Below are 19,368 nucleotides of genomic sequence, written 5' to 3' on the forward strand. Positions count from 1 at the left end.
AATTTCTGTACGACGGGGGACACATCAAAGGGAAATCAATCGTTGTTTTTATTTACCTTTTAAACCTTCCCTCGACTTCCACAATTAATTTAAGACCAAAATTTGTCAAATCGGTCCAGCCATTCTCGAGTTTTAGCGAGACTAACGAACAGCAATTCATTTTTATATATATAGATAGAAACAAATATCTATGAGAGAATTTATTGACGCACGGTTTGACAGTTTTGCTGTAAAACAACAATTGTAACAACAGGGAGCAAATTTTACGAAATAATTCTTGATGTTATGAAATATTACTGACAAATTTATAAAAAAAAACTATTTTATTTATTCTATACAGGTACATAACAACGTCTGTCGGGTCAGCTAGTGTCTATAAATTATGTATTTACAGTTTAAGAAAAACCTGCCTTACCTTTTTGTAAAATAATTTCTTAAATTAACAAATTTTGTAAAATTTTAGCTTATAACATTTTGAGTTTTATTTTATCTATCGTTAGATTAAGGATTGATTTCTGCTGCGCTCCAACTAGACACCGCACTACCTAAGAAAATAGCTTTTTTATTACGGCAACTATTAGATGCTTGTGTGCGTGGCATCTTGACACTCAATGGCATCTTTCAAATTTAGTAACATACGCTTCGTGTTATTTTACATTGAAATTAATAAAATACAAAATACTTACTGATGATATGTGATCCCTGTGTCTTTCTTATTTCTTGTAGTATTATTTTTAGAAAGTTTTACTACGCAATCCGGCATTTTAGATTCAATTATTTGCAAAGTTCAACAGAACGTCAACGTTACACATTGTTCGAGACTGGTTCGAGTATGCCCACTTGGGCGTAGTATTAGTTGCCGCACTTTGCAGCTACGCCTGCGGTGTCTAGTTGGAGCCCAACGAAGACCAATCCTTAATCTAAGTATCTATCTTATTGGAACGAAGTTCCTTATTTTATTATATTTTTTGAAAAAAAAATTAGACGTAAAAATAATTATCAATCAGCCGTACAATCAGGAGTAAGTAAACACCATAGACTTAGATATTATATAGTATTAAGAAAATATTAGATATTAGGTATACTATTACTATAATACATATACAGGACGTCCCAATATTATGGGACATGAAGAGAAAGTACCTTAAATATCGTAAATATGGTATTTTACTGAAAGAAGACTTAGTGAGGCCGCACACCGGCGCCACATGCTAGACGAATGGTACATTTGTGTCGCCACATTCATTGCGCTACAAATCAGCTTGCTACAAACGTATTGTACACGCGCACATCGGCAGCACAGTTGTAGCGAGGCACCGCTTTGAGAATGTCGACATCATCGTCTGACGACGACGATTTCTTGATGTGGCGATTAATGACAAAAAAAAGACGTTATTGTGTTCGTCTGTTTAATCAAGATCTCCTTTCATTGAATTTTTCGCCAATTTTAGTCCAAATGATTTCTGTAATCCGTGTGTTTCTATAATCAGTAAGCGAATGGTTGTATAATATTGGGTTTTTTAAACCTCTGCAATAAACTCAACGTAAAATTCGTCGTGTTTTCTTTCCTTTTTGCAAACCTACGCGACACAAAAAACGTCCGTGTTCGATCTTGAATTAATGACAGATGCCTTAAAGTGACGTTTTCAGAAGACTGTAGTGCCATCTGTTAGTTGGCCCGAAAATGAAAGCTTTGTCAGTTGTCACTCGCTTTGAAACCTTTATACTTTTCTTTATTTGTGTCACTGCCCACTGGCCATAAAATGGCGGCTACTCCTAGCGTTTGCGCATGTATGTAGCTCTCGTGTTCCATTTTGCATATTAACACTACTAAATCTATCCTTTATCTTCTATGTTGTGACAAAATTAAACAACATGGTAAAAAATTGCAATACCTACATTAAAAAGTAGAGTTAGTTATTTAATTGCGTCACAACATTAAAAATGAATTTTATAATTTCGAGCTTATTATATAGTTATTTTCGGGGCCAATATTCAGATGGCGCTAGTTTTCAAATAGACAGCTCATAATGTGTAGGGAGGGCTCTCTTTTCCCTATATATTATTATGCTCTTTGGTACAACGTCTTGCCATACAGTGCGCGCGTTACAAATGTGTACTTAGTGTGCGTGCTCGTGTACAGATATACCCCGTATACGTTATATGTGTCGCGTTTCAAATGTGGCGCCACAATTATCAAGATATAAGTGTATGTTTGGAGTGCGGCCTGCTTTAATGTTATTTTTAAAAATTAGTAAATCTGCATTCTATTGTTCAAAGATTTTCTAAAAATTACTTGCCTCGTCTGGGAATCGAACCGATCTCAATGTAAAAAAATTATATAAAATAATAATTATAAGTTTTTGGCCATTCTTTCGATTGGTATCTTAAAAGTAGGGGGTTTTTTTATTATCACTTAAAATCAGTTACAGTAACAATATATTCGCTGCATTCCTCTATCTTACTGTATCTATCTCCGTTACATATGTTCTTCTGTCTTGTACGCTTTATTTATCTATCCTACTAATATTATAAATGTGAAAGTTTGTATGTCTGGATGTATGTTTGTACCTCTTTAACGCAAAAACTACTGAATGGATTTTGATGAAACATTATAATAATATAGCTTACACACCAGAATAACTCATAGGCTATAATTTGTAAAACTATAGTGTGAATTATCCAAAATATAAAATAAGCGTGAAGTAGGTAAGTAGAAAAGAAATCTACAATTTTTATGGCAATACAACGTTTGCCGGGTCAGCTAGTATACGCTATATGGTAATACAGTATTTTATATCTCTGCTAGTTCAAAATCCTTTTGCAACAATTTTTGCTATGCTCGATAAAGTCCGATGAAACCTTTTATGACAATGATCACAGTACATTTCATCCAGGTTTAAACTATTCGTGGCATTAACTGCTTAATGTGTTACACAAGATGTAACATTATCCGACATTTTCACAGGCCCCAAAACTTCGCCAGAGATAAGGCTAAAGTTTATAATGTTTGGTCGTAGTTTGCGTGCAAACAGAGATTGTTTGTTAAATCCTTCCTTATAATAGGGTAAGGATTAGTTAACCGTTGTAGCACACATTTTCTATTTATATAATACTAGCCGGCCCCGCTCGCTTTGCTGGGCGAATTTTAATAGGAAATAATATAACAAGCAAAAAATAAGTAGTAATAGTAGCTATGAAACATCTAGGATAAATTTCGCATCGAATGGTGATAGTTTCATGTCGATACGATCAGTGGTTTAGGCGTGATTGAGCCTGAAACAGAGGTCATTTTCATTATACTATAAATATGTATATAGAGTTGCCGACTGTCCGTAGATGTCGTGATAAACCGTTTAATCATATTTAGTTCAAAATTTCGTTAGTTTTTATTTTTCCGTGGAACTCTAAATAGATAGATAGATATGAAGAGCCAGAATGGCCTGCAGGCCCCTCACCAGCATTCATCTTCTTCCAATTATGTGGGTAGGTGAACACGGAAACAATAAAATAATGCCTTTGGATCACAACCGGCGTATTTTAATTACTTTCAAAGAAATCACAACGTAATTAGGCAATTGGAGATGATTACTACAGCAAATCAACTAAATTAAATCGTAACACAGCGCGATGGCGAAGATTCCGAGCGATTCGATACAAGCGTGGTGCGCTGGCGCCGTCTCGTTCAAAAGTGAAGTCAAGATGTCCGCCCGCACAGCCATCGACAATCACGCTTCGCTAGGTTGACATTGACAGTTGTGTCAACCTGACGTTTGACGTAAACTCCGTCAGATATATTTAACATAGGGAGTGATAATAACATTGCATATTGCAACAACTCTTGGTAAACGTCATGAAGCTACATCAGTTCGTTAGGGGCTATGACAAGGGGAGAAGAACTGATAAGAAACTCACAGCCCATCTTTTAAATCACATAACAACAATCATTCAAATCATTTACCAATTTAAATTTTTTGTAATAGCGGTAAATGTAGTACACACTTACAGAAGGACGGACGTACGGCTTTAGCTGCTTTTATAAGAAGTCTTAGTAATTAACCGACTTCAAAAAAAGGAGGAGGTTCTCAATTCGTCGGTATGTCTTTTTTTTATGTTTGTTACGTCAAAACTTTCGACTGGGTGAACCGATTTTGATTTTAACTTTTTTTATTTGAAAGCTGGTGCTTCCCGTTGTAATTTGGTTAGATCTGACAATGGCATCCATGAAAAAACTATAAAATTCTTAAATTTGCTATACATACGTATAGCAAAGTGGATGATAAATTTACGAATAACTCAATATCGCGCCAAGCGATTTCGATGATTCTTTTTTTATTGGAAAGGATATACTTCAAAGATAGTTTGGTTAGGTTCTGATTACGGAATCCATGACAAAGTAACGGAACACTGTCTGTAATCAAATTGCCAAGCACTTACGTTCATTGCTGCATTGAAAAATTTAGTATATCTACACATAAAATTTTAAGGTTTGCGTTGGTTATCATTTGGCTGATCTTCTTTTAATTATATTCGTAGATGCCTATTTATTGCTATTTTAAGATAACTTATATACCTGAGTGACCTACGGAAAATTTTAGCTCACTTTCAAAATATATTGAAACCAATGAGAATGTAGCTATAGGAGACAGACAGCAAGTCCGTTAAGCAATCTACATAAACACCACTATATAACGTTTTTAAGCACCATAATATAAATGTTTTCTAAAAAGTTTCTTAGTAATAAAACGGTAAAAACTGTCTCCTTAGGATCAATTTAGCTATTGCTTTGTATCGTGAGAAATTTTTTCAACAGTACGGCTTTTGTTATATTTTAAATATAATTTGTTCGACAATCAATTATCAAAAAACACACCTGAAACCAAGCAAATAATGTAAATTTAACAGAAACAAGTGTGCGTTTGGGGACACCCGATAGAAGTGATAACTTAAACTAATCTAAGTTGAATTATTTAATATTGAAATTTTTTAACTTGAGAAAAGCTTAGATATAATAATATGTGGGTACCTTCAAAAAAAGCGCGTACACCTCCCTTAAAGGCCGGCAACGCTCTTGTGATTCCTCTGGTGTTGCAAGAGAATGTAGGCGGCGGTGATCACTTAACACCAGGTGACCCGTACGCTCGTTTGTCCTCCTATTCCATAAAAAAAAAATTATGTAAGAAAAGGTTATTTATTAATAAAATATTTTATTCATTACAAAATATTTTTTATTCATATTTACAATTCTTGAAAATGTACATAAGAATTTTGTATATGAACATTATTAGTATCATTAAAAATAAATAAAATAAAATAGCCTTTATTTCTACTACTTTCCAATTTTAACCAAAAATATCTTAAAATTAACTTTGATATTAAATTAAATATTGATAAGTACTAAATTAAGTATACTAAATAAGTTAAGTAGTATTTGCCTCTACGGCTAAGGCCTCCCCTAAACGGTTCCAATACAGAGGGTATCTCTGGCTCCTCTCATCCAGTCCGGTCCAACTCTTAAAGTAAAAATATCACTCCATCTTCTCTTTTGTCTCCCTCTTTGTCTAGAGCCATCCCATGGTATCCATTCCGTAACTCTTTTCGTCTATCTTGAATCATCTAATCTGGATATATGACCTACCCTGATGATACTAATATGACATTGGCTGGGCATTATTAAATCCTAAAAAAGTAACAATTGGTTAGAGAGAGGAGGAGCCTGCCTACTGCTGCCGTATGCGTGAGAGAAAGGGAAGCCACACAGACTGGCGCCGTAACGCGTTACGTTACGTAGTGGTTTACCCTGATATAAGAAATTATTACTTCAAAAATTATAAATCATTTTACTGTTTCCTATCCCTTAAAGAACTGTAACCTCAATTGGAGAAATTTAAGGCACTTCACATATCGTGTTAACAGTTCTTGAGCTTGAAGTGAGTATTCCGCTTCATTCACATAAATTCATAGATCAAATTACAGGTCGTGGAGTAGCTCGTGCGTAGATTCTCCCCAAACCTCGGAAAAGTATCGACATTTATCTTATTTTAACGCACCTTAGTTGACAGTTCAGAAAGCAATTCCCAGTATATTGGAGAACCTCGAGAACGGGCATTTGTGTGACGTAAACTGCCCGTTAAAATTAATAGTCGCTCGAAGACGGTGTGATACCAATAATTGAATATTTATAAGATTCAATAGAGAAGTGCTTTAGAGATGTTTCGGCATTATTATTGAACGTATAAATTACTTCGATATTAATATTTAAGTGTCTTTGAAGCTTGGGTACGCTTTGTGAATTTTATATTTCTCTGCTGGTTTTGAAGCGACAACTTCTTTAGGTGAACACTTTATTCTGTGTGTATTGAAAGAGACTTATCTGTCATGCTTAGTTATGTAGGCAACTGCTGTTTAGCAAAGCCATCTTATGCAGTATAATGTTGGGTACAGAGCTTGTCGTGTTACTAGTGTTCTACTGGCGGATGCGCTCGTCAATACTTATTGTACAATATATATTGAATCGATCCTTACATACTTATTTCGCTGCGTCCACATTCATTAGGAAATGAATAATGAAAGTGGACTATATCTTTGGTCTATCTATAATCCCTTGCTCTGTACACCTGTTCATAAAACTTCCTTCTTCAACATTTCAATTACTGTGCAAGCTGTTTGGAATTCTCTTCCCTCTGAAATCAGAAAGGCTCAAACTCTCCAATCTTTCAAAACAATGCTCCATAATTATTATTTATTACTGTGACAAATTCGTTACTAATCTTTTCTTTGTGTTATTTACTGTATGTGTATGTTTTAATTAATATGCATAAAGGTAACACCACCTTCTGTTGTCTTTTAAACTAAAACAACTTCATTACAGGTTGCCTGGTAGAAATCGCCTTTAAGCCTATAAGGCCGCCTATTGCTTTCTGTAGTGCAATAAAGATACACTTCATTTATATCATCTATGATTTCCAGGTGCAAAGTCCAGTCCTGGTGGTGGAGCTATCGCTGGAGCACGCGGAGGGCGCCCACCTGCGAGCGCTAGGACTCCTCTCCGTGTTCGGCTTCAACGTGACGTATTCCGTGAAGCCCCAGTCTGATACCGCGCCTCTTGCCTCGTGCAGTGCCATCGAGTGTCGACTCTTGGGGCACTGCTACGCTACGCAGGATTATACGTGAGTTATTCTATCTTCCCTTATAGCAACAACCCATGGTGGATGCCGGTTGAAAGGTGGATCAGAGGCGCCTTTCTCTGTCACCAATCCGTAAAGTATAAGCACCTTTATACTTTAAAAGGCATAAAAGGCGTTTATTTTCTCAAAATTGATTCCTTTAGAATTATTTTTTTAAATTATTTCTAATTTACTAGATACTACTATCGCTCCGGAAACAAATGGCGCTCTGAGAGAGAAGAAGCGGCGCAGGAAACTTTTGGTTTGACTGAGACTTAAATCTTATGTCCCAAAATGAGGGTGCGATAATTGCAATGTCGCTCACAATAAGGAATACCATGAAAATAACTAAATCTTTTTAACCGCGTATGCTGCAGAACTAAGTCTATTAGCCAATCCTTCAATATGGACACCACATTATAATTTGGAATGCAGAGTAATGCAAAGAAAGATGGCAGATTCCACCGGTCTCATTACCTACATCTTCGTTTAACAAAACACTCGCTTCTTCATTTTTGTTATTTGTGACTTCTTGATGTCTGTAGACAAATTGTTTATAGAGTTTTGAAGGGCTATGTTTGCTGCAGGCGCTTCCCTATGAAATCTAGATTGGGATAGATGAAAATAAGGGACGAGACGAGCAGGACGTTCAGCTGATGGTAATTAATACGCCCTGCCCATTACAATACGGTGCTCAGGATTCTTGAAAAACCCCGAAAAAATTCTGAGCGGCACTACAACTGCGCCGTCACCTTGAGACATAATATTTTAAGTCTCATTTGCCCAGTAATTTCACTAGCTACGGCGTCCTTCAGACCGATACACAGTAATGCTAACACATTACTGCTTCACGGCAGAAATAGGCGCCGTTGTAGTACCCATAAACTAGCCGGCATCCTGTGCAAAGGAGCCTCCCACTAGATAATCGGCTTTCACCGTGCAAAACTCTGTTCACCACATATTTATCTATTTCTCATTTCCCAGGGAATTCTTCTGTTCGTGTTTCGAGGGTTACTCTGGAGCTGACTGCGGAGTGGGTCCACTTTGTCCTGTATCATCCAACATGTGCAAGAATGGCGGAACTTGCAGGTATGTACTTCTCTACGTTCTTTATTAGCCAATTGACTGTTTTTGAGCTACTTGAAGTGTCCTGCTCCCTGCGTCGTAATCCTCAGTACTGACGGTCGTGACCACCCCTCTGTATCACTTTCTCACGTATGATCGCTCTCCATCTATTCCTGTCTCTGGCGGTGTGAAAGGCATTGGGAACCGTAGAGTCGACAGCGGAGCGGATCTTGTCGGACCATCGTGTTGGATTGGAGTACTTGAAGTGTACTCCAATGTTAGATTATTGTTATTATATGATTATTTAATATTCTGGTTGTACTCGTATAACACAGAATCAATGAAATAGTTCCAAGATAAATCTTTGCGCAAATAAAATTCTAATTCTAAAAGTGTTGGTTATTAAAGGACACTTAAAGATATGTTCAAAGTAATAAAAAGTTGGCAATAAAATAAAAATGACATATAAATGTCTTCATTTAAATCTACCCACATTTTGTAATAATACTTTTAATGAACCAGAAAATTAAACGAGTCTTATTCGTAAAATATACAATGATAATAAAACACCCACTTATTACCATCTTAGGGGAAGGCAATTGCAGCTTTGGAGCAAAGCCAGAGTATACCACATATAATGGCATTATAAATATTTCAAACACAATTAAAATTTACCGTACAGTGCGGAATTGTATCTAAAATACGAAACAGTAAAGCTCGGTTTTAGGCAGGTAACACACTAGTGCTTTTTTCTGTCGTCAAGCAGTAATGTGCTTCGCTTTTAAGGGCGTTCTAGCTATTTAAATTACTGGGCTAATGAGATTTAAATCTAATGTCTGAAAATGACGAGTGCAACTACGATGCCTCTAAATTTTTGGGTTTTATCAAGAAACTTTGATGACAGGGTGTATCTCTCATCTCGTCACTTTTCTTCAGCGATCCAAAGTTAATATATTAATCCACATCCTGGATTTCTTTTTTTTATGTAACTTTATTTGACAAAAAATATGTATACTGTCATGTACAAAAGTCTTAGAGACATTCTGATTATTTTATATAGTGTAACAAAAATTATAGTAATTTCTATAAATTAGCCCCCTTACACAGGGAGTCAATGACATTATGACGAAAGCAGGTTGACGTAGAATTGAATAAATTGAGTTGCTGATTATTTTGAGTAATTGTATTAAATTGGTGACAGATGCGATTGACGGCGCCCTTCGCAGCGAAACACAGTAATGTTTACACATTACTGCTTCAGGGCAGGAATAGGCGCCGTAGTGGTACCCATAATCTAGCCGGCATCCTGTGCAAAGGAGCCTCCCATTGTCATTTTCATAATATTAGTATAAATAATGGATTTTAATATTGTTACAGACAAATGGGTCCGGCTGCTGTAAGCTGTATCTGTGCTCCAGGCTACACAGGCGATCTCTGTGAATCGGAAATAACCGCTCCAGGTTAGTTGTTAAATTGATCAGACTAACCACTCTTTGCTTCTAGGCGCTGATTACGTATGACATTTTTGTATTAATTACATTTTTTAAAGAGATACTGCAATTTTATTAGTCATTGTCAATCGAATAACATATTGTTTAGATTTACAAGAGCGATTATCTCAAGTCAATTTCCTAATATGCAAATATTGGTGTTGAGCAGGTTATCAACTGTGAAGTAGATCCTGTAGATGAAGCCACAACCTGAGAGTTGAACAAAGACATATCAAGATTACTCAAACGGTTGGCTCAGTGGAAGAGCGCTCGCACGGAACGCGAGAGGTCGCGGTTTCGGGACCCGCGTCGTTCATAAATTTTGTTTTAAAAATTTCTATTAATTATAAATTATTTTTAAGTATATTTTTTTTTAATTACGGTTAAGTAACTCTTCCCGTATGTTCATCTAATATCGCCATTGTTGAGTTACGCTGTATATTTGTAGATTGTCTGTGGGAGTTTTTCCAGTGGGAGGCTCCTTTGCACTTGCTCCTTAGTAGCCGGCTAGATTATGGGTACCACAACGGCGCCTATTTCTGCCGTGAAGCAGTAATGTGTTTCGGTCTGAAGGGCGCCGTAGCTAGTGAAATTACTGGGCAAATGAGACTTAACATCTTATGTCTCAATGTGACGAGCGCAATTGTAGTGCCGCTCAGAATTTTTGGGCTTTTGAAGAATCCTGAGCGGCACTGCATTGTAATGGGAGGGCGTATCAATTACCATCAGCTGAACGTCCTGCTCGTCTCGTCCCGTATAGTCATTAAAAAAAAACGCTGTATATTTGTAGATTGCTTGTGCCTTAAGCTTGTTGTAAGAACATCAGAATACACAGTCATACTTTAATAACTATAGATAACTTCACACAACAAGTGTGTTTTACGAGCACGTAGAAAGAGGTGGCGCACGTAAGAAACTAGAAGTAATATATCATAGGAGAAGTAAGATAAAGTGGACCGCACACCACGCGCGGAAGTTGCCCGATAGTTCGCCGACAGGTGCGATGTATTACCTTTCAAGTGGTTACTTGTGTCATATTGAAATATAGCCTTCCGTGTCTTTGTGAGGAATATGACAAGTTTTTCTCTCGAATTAGATAACGTTCTACATTTTCATGCATCATATTTCTATATTTTGTATGTTTTCACCCAAGTCCCATTATAGCTATATTTTCTAGGTTTATACTATTTTTATTTTATGGAAAAGGAGGACAAACGAGCGTACCTTCGGGTCACCTGGAGTTAAGTGATCACCGCCGCCCACATTCTCTTGCAAGACCAGAGGAATCACGAGAGCGTTGCCGGCCTTTAAGGAAGGTGAGCGCGCTTTTTTTTTGTAGGTACCCTTGTCATATCGTCCCGGAAACACCGCACAAGGAAGCTCATTCCACAGCTTTGTAGTACGTGGAAGAAAGCTCCTTGAAAACCGCACTGTGGAAGACCGCCACACATCGCCATATTTAATAAAGGGGAAATATTTGTTTGTCAGTATGTTAAAAAAAAATCTAGAAACACATTTGTGAATTGCAGTTATGTAAAATCAAGTATAAATTGAAGCCAATTTTGTATTGCAACATTTTTTGTTAGAAAGTACACACAAATGTGTGCATTATATTTATGTTTAAGTTTATTTACAATATAAAGTACACGCACAATATAAATTAAATACTTTATTTAATTAATCTAAATAAAATAAAGAAATGCCACAGACATTGAAACTAAAAAATATAGAAAACTTTAGTTTACTAAAAACTTGCTTGAATAAAGTATATTTTAGTAATTTATTTATTAACTAGTGGACCCAACAGACGTTGTCCTGTACACATGTTTTAAATTTGAAAAATCGGTCCAGCCGTTAGGAGCAGTTCACTAACATACACATGAGCAGGAGAATTATATTATATGGGCGGAATTGAGAATCTAAATCAATCTCAAATTCACTGAAACAAACAAAAAAGTCATCAAAATCAGTCCAGCCGTTTAGGAGATAGTTTAATTGTGAATCTAAACCATTTTCGAATCCACCTGAAGACACACACACCAATCTCAAATTCACTGGAACACACAAAAATATCATCAAAATCGGTCCAGCCGTTTAGGGGGTAGTTCAATTGTGAATCTAAACCATTCTCGAATCCACCTGAATACACACAGAAAGTTTCATTAGAATCGGTCCAGCCGTCTAGGAGGAGTTCAGTGACATACACACGCACACAAGAATTATATATATAAAGAGATTTATAAAATTTTCAGTATTTTCGGTGATCACCATTATCAACTTTAATTTTAACTATTACATTTTATGATGTAATATTAAAAATTTTAAGTATGATTTTCGTGTACTATAATCAATTTTATTTCAATAATATCGTGTACTGTGACGTTAAAAATATAAAACAATCGAATGGAGAACAATTCAGATTTCTTTGTAGCGTTGAGATTGTTAGATAAATAGTAGTTGACGGTAATATCACAGTAATATCCTGTGTTTGCAAACTGTTATGCAAAGAGTTGTGAAGTAATTCATTTTTCTGCAGTTGAAAGTTACATAAGCTCAGTAAGTGCTTGTTTGTTGAGAATTAACTAATAGAACCTCACTGTAAAATGCAAACAGTTCGAATATGACAATTCCGTCGGGACAATGAATGAATCTATTATCGTCTCTGATTATAGTTGTCTATATATTCGTAATCGATAAAGAGTTTATTGTGTCTAATATATCTTAATATATATAAATCCTGATGTTTGTTTACAGTGAACTCCTTAACTAATGATCGGATTTTAATGGGGATTACTTCATGGAGTGCAGTTTATTCCAATTTGAGAGATAGGATAGTTTTTATTTCGATTTGGGACACATAAATATTATTTGTATATATTTATTCAATGAGAGAATGTATAGACACACGGTTAGATATTTTCATTATAACAACAGGTAGCATATTTTACGAATTAGTTATTGATGTTATGTAATAATATTATTTTACATTTAAGCAATCTATTATGTTTTAAAGTGATAACCCTCACTACTGGGACTGAATTTATAACACAAATAAAATATGAAAACAAAATTTTATGAACGATGCGGGACTCGAACCCGCTACCTCTCGTGTTCCTTGCGGGCGTTTTTTCCAACTGAGCCAACCGTATCGTTTATAAAATCTTGTATGCTTTGTTCAACTCCCAGGTTGTGGCTTCATCTACAGGATCTACTTTACAGTTGATAACCTGCTCAACCCCAATATGAACATATTAGGAAATTGACTTGAGATGTCGCTCTTTTAAATCTAATCAATTTGTTATTTTTTTAAAGTGGGTAACCCTCACTTCTGGGATTAATTATACAAATAAAACAGAAAACAAAAAAAAAATTGTTATCAGTTTTATAATTTTGTTTTAGATGAAATTTTTATAAACGTTCAGAAAAATCGCACCTTTTGCTCTCAATAGTGATTTTCATTATTATAACACGAGAAATAAGGAATTGCTTGATACTAATTCTAGAAGGCTTTACGTAACAGCTTTAAGGGTAAATGTATACACTTTTATAATAAAGTCCCTCTGCCACTGTTCAAGCCACCAAGCCACTGTTCAGGCATTATCTATAAATACATTTAAATGTTTTATTAAAAAATGGCACTGTCGAAAATCCTATTACTCCACAGCTAAATATCTAAGTGATCGGACAGCCTGGGACTAGATTATGATTATTTTATAGAAATAGCAAAAAAAGAATGCTGGGAGTGTTTCTTGCGCCGCTTCTTCTCTCCCAGAGCGTCATTTGTTTCCGAAGCGGTAGAAGTATCTAGTACATAGTTTCTCAACCTTATTTTGCTCACCGCCCACTTTGAGAATATGTTTTTTTCTAGAGTATTGTCGTGTATTTTTTTGCCTTTTTAGACTATATTTTTTAATCTACCCACGCCCCATCTTCGCCATCTCAATACCCCCTAATTTTCTCTGGGTCTTCTACTGCCTCCCCGAAAGTCTCAAACGCCCACAAGGGGGCGTTTTCGCCCACGTTGAGAACCTATGATCTAGTAAATTAGAAATGACATCAAATAGAATTCTAAAGGAATAAATTTTGAGAAAACAAATGCATTTTATGTGTTTTATGCCTTTATGCTTAATATAGTAGAAAAAAACTGATAATTTTAGAATTCTAATGTGATGTCGTAAATGAACACATTTTTTTGCGCTATCATTCCAAACGCTCGCTGAACCGTATCAGATAGATCTTCATAATGTACTACAGTATTTAAGACCAAAGATACAAAAAAGTCCGAGATGGTATATATCCATGTCTAAGGGGTAACCTTTAGTCTTAAATTGATATCAGAAACAATTGTAGAGGAATAAAACTTGAGGAAATTTAATGACAGCTTTATGGGCATCTCTTTCAAAATAAGAATATATGCAGAGTTGGTATATGTGGTGGTGATGTAGACCATTGTCAATTTTAAATTAAAAAAAATATATGAAAACGTAGAAAATAGTCCAAATCACGAAAAAAATGGTAGTCCATTGGAGCAACTTCTGGCGAATACGGAGGGTGGCGAATGGTCTCTAACTGCAGTTCCTGTGGAGTTGAAACGTTTTCTCGTGCTGTATGAGGTCTCGCGTTGTCATGGAGCAATAATGGTGAAGATCCGGTCATGGGTCGGGGCTGTTTTACTGCTTGTTTTGCTATCATTGTTCGGAGTTCGGCACAGTAGACATGTGCCGTTATTGCTTGACCAGATCGGAGAAAGCTAGATAGTTAGATAGTGAATAACACCATGCTGAGACCATCAAACAGTTACCATTAGCTTTTTATTGGAAAGATTTTCTTTTGGACGTTGTTGCGGCGTTTAACCTGGGTTCAGCCATTGCATTTTTCGCTTACGGCTATCGTAAAGGATCCACTTTTCATTGCATGTCACAATTCGGTCCTATGTTCCTTCATTTCTATATCGATTCAACAAGGCAACACAAGTTTCACACGCGTTTCTTTCTGCAGATCAGTCAAATCATGAGGCACCCATATTTTATCTTTTTTAATTTTATTGACTTGACGAAAATGAGTCAATATTGTTGGTAAGGTAACGTTAAACCTACCCGATTAGGTAGTTTGGCTCGGATCGGCTTCCACCACCTCTTTCAATTAATTGTTATTCACCTGTGTGGGGCGGTCTTTCACTTGGTTCGTTCTTCAAATCATAGTTCGATCACGAAAGCGTTTAAAACAAAATCGCACGGTGCGTTCATTAGCAGTCCCCTCTCCAAACGCAACATTGTTGCTGCCTGCCTTGAGCTGTTTCTGCCGCATAAGTTACGCGTCGGAACTCTTTCTTATATATGGTTAATAAAAAAAACAGAAAGTCAGTAATCGAATGATGCACATTTAAAAAAAAATAACTACATGTGAAATAGTTTCACTCAAAAATCTCAAACCATGAAGGCTATACGTCAATTCGAAGAACTTATTACAATAAAACGGTAATTTCAAACTTTAACCCCTAGTATTTAGAGCATGATAAAATATTTTAGCAAATATTTATACGCTTTTAATAAAAATGTTGTTTAAATTATAGAATGCGGGATTGAAGAGTGTTCAGAGGGCTGTAAAAATGGGAAATCTTGTGACTGCAGCCCGAGAGACGAGGACAATTGTAAGTAGTTCCATTGTGTGTTCAGTGGTACAATCTAATTATTTTATGGCTGTTTTAGCCTTTGACTCGTTTCTACTTTAAAGTGAAATGTGGAAGAATTGTAAAGAAGAATTGCCCAAACCGATTGGCCACTCCGAGGCAATTTATGTTTTGTTTTTCATGTGACTAGTGTTTATGCAAAGAGATGATTATTAAAGGGATGTAGATAGAAATTATGGAAAAAGTCCACTTAATGCATTGAGTTTGAAGGGATGCTTGTATAGCTTTATAATGACTGACGCGTGAGACTGTGTGTGTGTGGTCGGGGTCGTATAGTATTTAAATACACTTATCCACAATATAGTAATAGAACAGTTCTTTAACTTGATACTAGAGCGCCCGCACACATACACACAAATTTATACGGTCGCTAAGCACTCTTGGGAAGACAAAACTACTGAGTACCATCCCTTACGCCGCCGAGACTGGTCGCTGTCTGAGTTTAATTAGCTGCGCCGTGTCGTCCGCGTGGTCGATCTTTTTGTACGTACCAAACCAATTGTTAAGCCTTAGGTCAGCCAGGGCAGTATTTTAGGACCATGGTAGAGTTGAATGGAAGAGTTGTTGCTCGTATAAATAGGGAGGTATGTTAGGACAGATTGATCCCTGGCATACGATTTATTCATATCTACAACATTATTAATAAATAAATAAATAAATAAAAACAGTTTCAATATATTATATTATATTTAATTGTTAGAGTATTTTATATAAATATTTTGTATTTGCAGACTCAGTGCGCTTTGAGACGAGACTACAGCTAATTGATGCAAAAAACTCGAACATTACAAGCGAAATTATTAAACAGGTATTATTTTCTTTATATATATAAACTTACTTTGGTGACCTAGCTCTGTATAGGGTTAAGAATGATTGAAAAGATTTACTCAATGCATGACATGTAGATCGATAAGACGATTGAGACAGATATTTTTTCCCAGCAATGAGATTTGTAAATTTCAACTATAATGTTTTAACACGATTTCGAGATACGCAAAATAAAGACTAATAGATATAGGTTATAGGTAATCACGGGCTACTTACTATACGCAACTCGACGACTGTAGCACAGTAGACATATTTGACTATAGCGCGCCTATGTATTAATTATTCATTATTTATCGCATGTCACAATTCGATCCAATATTCCTTCATTTCTGTATCTATTCAACAAGGCAACACAAGTTTCAACAAACGTTTCTTTCTGCAGATAAGTCAAATCATGAGGCACCCATTTTTATATTTTTTTATTTTATTGATTTAAACGAGTCAATATTGTTGGTAAGGTAACGTTAAACCATGCCGCTAATTCCGGGGTACTTTGGCTCGAATCGGCTTCCACCATCTCTTTCAATTCATTGTTATTCATCTGTGTGTCTTCCACGTGGTTCGTTCTTCAAATCAAAGCTTCCATCACGAAAGCGTTTATACCAAAATCGTACCGTGCGTTCATTACCAGTCCCCTCTCCAAACGCAACATTGATATTGCGAGCTGTTTCTGCCGTGTTAGTTAACCATGAAGGTTATATGTCAATTCGAAGTAGGTACCTATTACCATAAAACGGCAATATCATACTTTCACCCCTATTATTATATAACTATTCTTAATTGGTATAACTTATGTTACAGACGTTGTTCTGTAGATAATAAATAAAATACTGTTTTATAGGAATTTGCCAATAATATTTCAAAACACCAAGAATTATTTCGTAAAAAATGCTCCCTGTTGTTATAATGAAATTGTTTCACGTGTGCGTCACTAAATTCTCTCATAGAAAATATGTTCATACAAAACAATTAATATTGAAAATAAAAATAATTATGGGTCCCAGATCGAAATATAAACTATCATATCTCTCAAGTTGGACCAAACTGCACTCCATGAAGTAATCCCCATTTAAATCCGTTCATTAGTTAAGGAGTCCATCGTGGACAAACAACGTAATTTATATATATTAAGATTTAAATATAATCAAAATGTGTACAATATCAATAAATATGGTGCAATTGGACGAGGGCAGCGCAAGACCGATCGTCTTGGAAATCTTTCGGGAGGCCTTTGTCCAGCTGAGGACATCTTCTGGCTGATGAAGATGATGATGGTGCAACATATTATATACATAATACCGGCCATGTGCAAGTCGGACTCACGCACGAAGGGTTCCATTATCTATAAAAACGGCAGAAAATCATGTTTGTTAATTTAATTATAAAATTTTGAAGTGAGTATATAATCACAGAGTAAGGATGAATACTTAGGTACGTATTAAATATAACTAAATATTCAATGATTATTTCAAGCGTCTAAAACCAGCAAAAAAGTCACTGTACCTATAGGAGCGGTTTGCAAGGTAGACAGACAGATGGACGGACTTTGGAGTCTTAGTGATAAGGTTTTGTTTTTAAAGTTTGGGTACGGCACCTTAAAAATTACAAAATAGTATATTTTATATCCCTGTATTTATTAGGCAGGTTTGTGGCAAGCCAATTTGAAATGTTTCAAATTATATATTTATTAAGGTTTTAAAAGAATCTTTGATGTTATTTAACAAACCCAGAAGCCACTTCAAAACCAAGATGGAGGTACGCAAAAAATGGAGAAGGGTGCTTGTTGATTACTTGTTCCTTAAATATTAATCGTAAACTCCTCTGCAAAAAATATTATGTAACCATAATTTGAAATAAAATATTGTATATATGGGACTTTGAGTCCTATTTGATATAGGACTTTAACCGACATAAAACGATTATTTTATTTTACATTATTTTCAGGTTACCAACTACTTGATCAAATCAAACATAACTTTGCATGATGATATAGAGGTCCTCAATATAAGGTAAGCATATTATAATCTAGATAGAATATTATAATACTAGAAAAGCTTAAATTGAATTACTTTCTTTAAATATTAATTAATATTAAATTTTAATTTCTTTATTAGCTATTATATATTTACATAAGAGCTTACTATCTAACTAGTTATGAGAAGAATTTAACAGGTATCAGAAACTTATTTTTACATCCCTATCGTGTTAGGGGATGAAAAAAAGATTGCGCTTAGAACTGATTTACATTTAATAGTTTTTGGGGGAAAATCCACGAATCCTCCAGGAAGCACCCAGCTTCCTGGATTTTGCCCCAAACCTGGCATAATTGTACTACTACCTACTAAGCTAGAGGTCCCGGGTTCGAATCCTGGTAGGTGCAAGCATTTATATGATGAATATGGATGTTTGTTTCCGAGTCATGGATGTTTAAATGTGTTTATGTATGTTTATATGAATTTATGTATGTTTAAGTAAATAAATTGTATTAAATATATCATTGTTTTGTAACCCATAACACAGGCTATATATGCTTAACTTGGGGCAAGATAATTTGTGTAAAAAATGTTATTATTATTATTATTATTAATTGTGAATACTAAGATAAAAGATAAGCTAACTTCGATACTAATGACTAGAACTTAAACCTAACTGAAACTAGGTTTGTATAAAATTAATTAATAGATATGGGGGGACTAGCGGATAAGGAATGGAGGGAGAAGAATGCTATAACCGTACTTTATATTTCAGATACGTTATATTATTAGTATAGGATAATTTCATTCAGTTTAGAAAATATGTTTATCTACACCAATGCTTTAAATCCTCTATTAAAGATTCTGAAACAGTTAGCTTATTGCCAACATTAAAACACCCAATGTTCTAATAAACATTACATCATCCAAAAGAGTGTTGTAATCTGGTACTGAATTTCATTACAACACTCCTATGTGTTTTTTTTTCGATCCCTTCATGCGCAATGAGTTTCAATTCAGCCACATTCTTATTGCTCGGTGCGTGGTATCTGTATGAATTTTGAAAAAAGAACATTTTGGTTTATGCGCGTTCCGCACTACCAGAACGTCGCGCGCCGTAAAAAAAGTAGGTTATTCGAATCCCCGCTATTTTTCTT

The 19,368-nt window shown here is 35.4% G+C and overlaps 1 protein-coding gene across 1 annotated transcript in view; it reads left to right on the forward strand.

The window, feature by feature from the left end:
* LOC126964887 (uncharacterized) overlaps nt 1-19,368 on the forward strand; it is a 389,045-nt gene that overhangs the window by 340,474 nt on the left and 29,203 nt on the right. The window contains exons 6-11 of the mRNA XM_050808203.1: nt 6,970-7,169; nt 8,151-8,255; nt 9,609-9,691; nt 15,294-15,371; nt 16,142-16,218; nt 18,183-18,247. Of these exons, the coding sequence (XP_050664160.1) occupies nt 6,970-7,169; nt 8,151-8,255; nt 9,609-9,691; nt 15,294-15,371; nt 16,142-16,218; nt 18,183-18,247 (608 nt within the window). The remainder of the gene's footprint in view (nt 1-6,969; nt 7,170-8,150; nt 8,256-9,608; nt 9,692-15,293; nt 15,372-16,141; nt 16,219-18,182; nt 18,248-19,368) is intronic.

The sequence above is a fragment of the Leptidea sinapis genome, chromosome 6 (genome assembly GCF_905404315.1).
Source record: "Leptidea sinapis chromosome 6, ilLepSina1.1, whole genome shotgun sequence".
NCBI classification, from domain to species: domain Eukaryota; kingdom Metazoa; phylum Arthropoda; class Insecta; order Lepidoptera; family Pieridae; genus Leptidea; species Leptidea sinapis.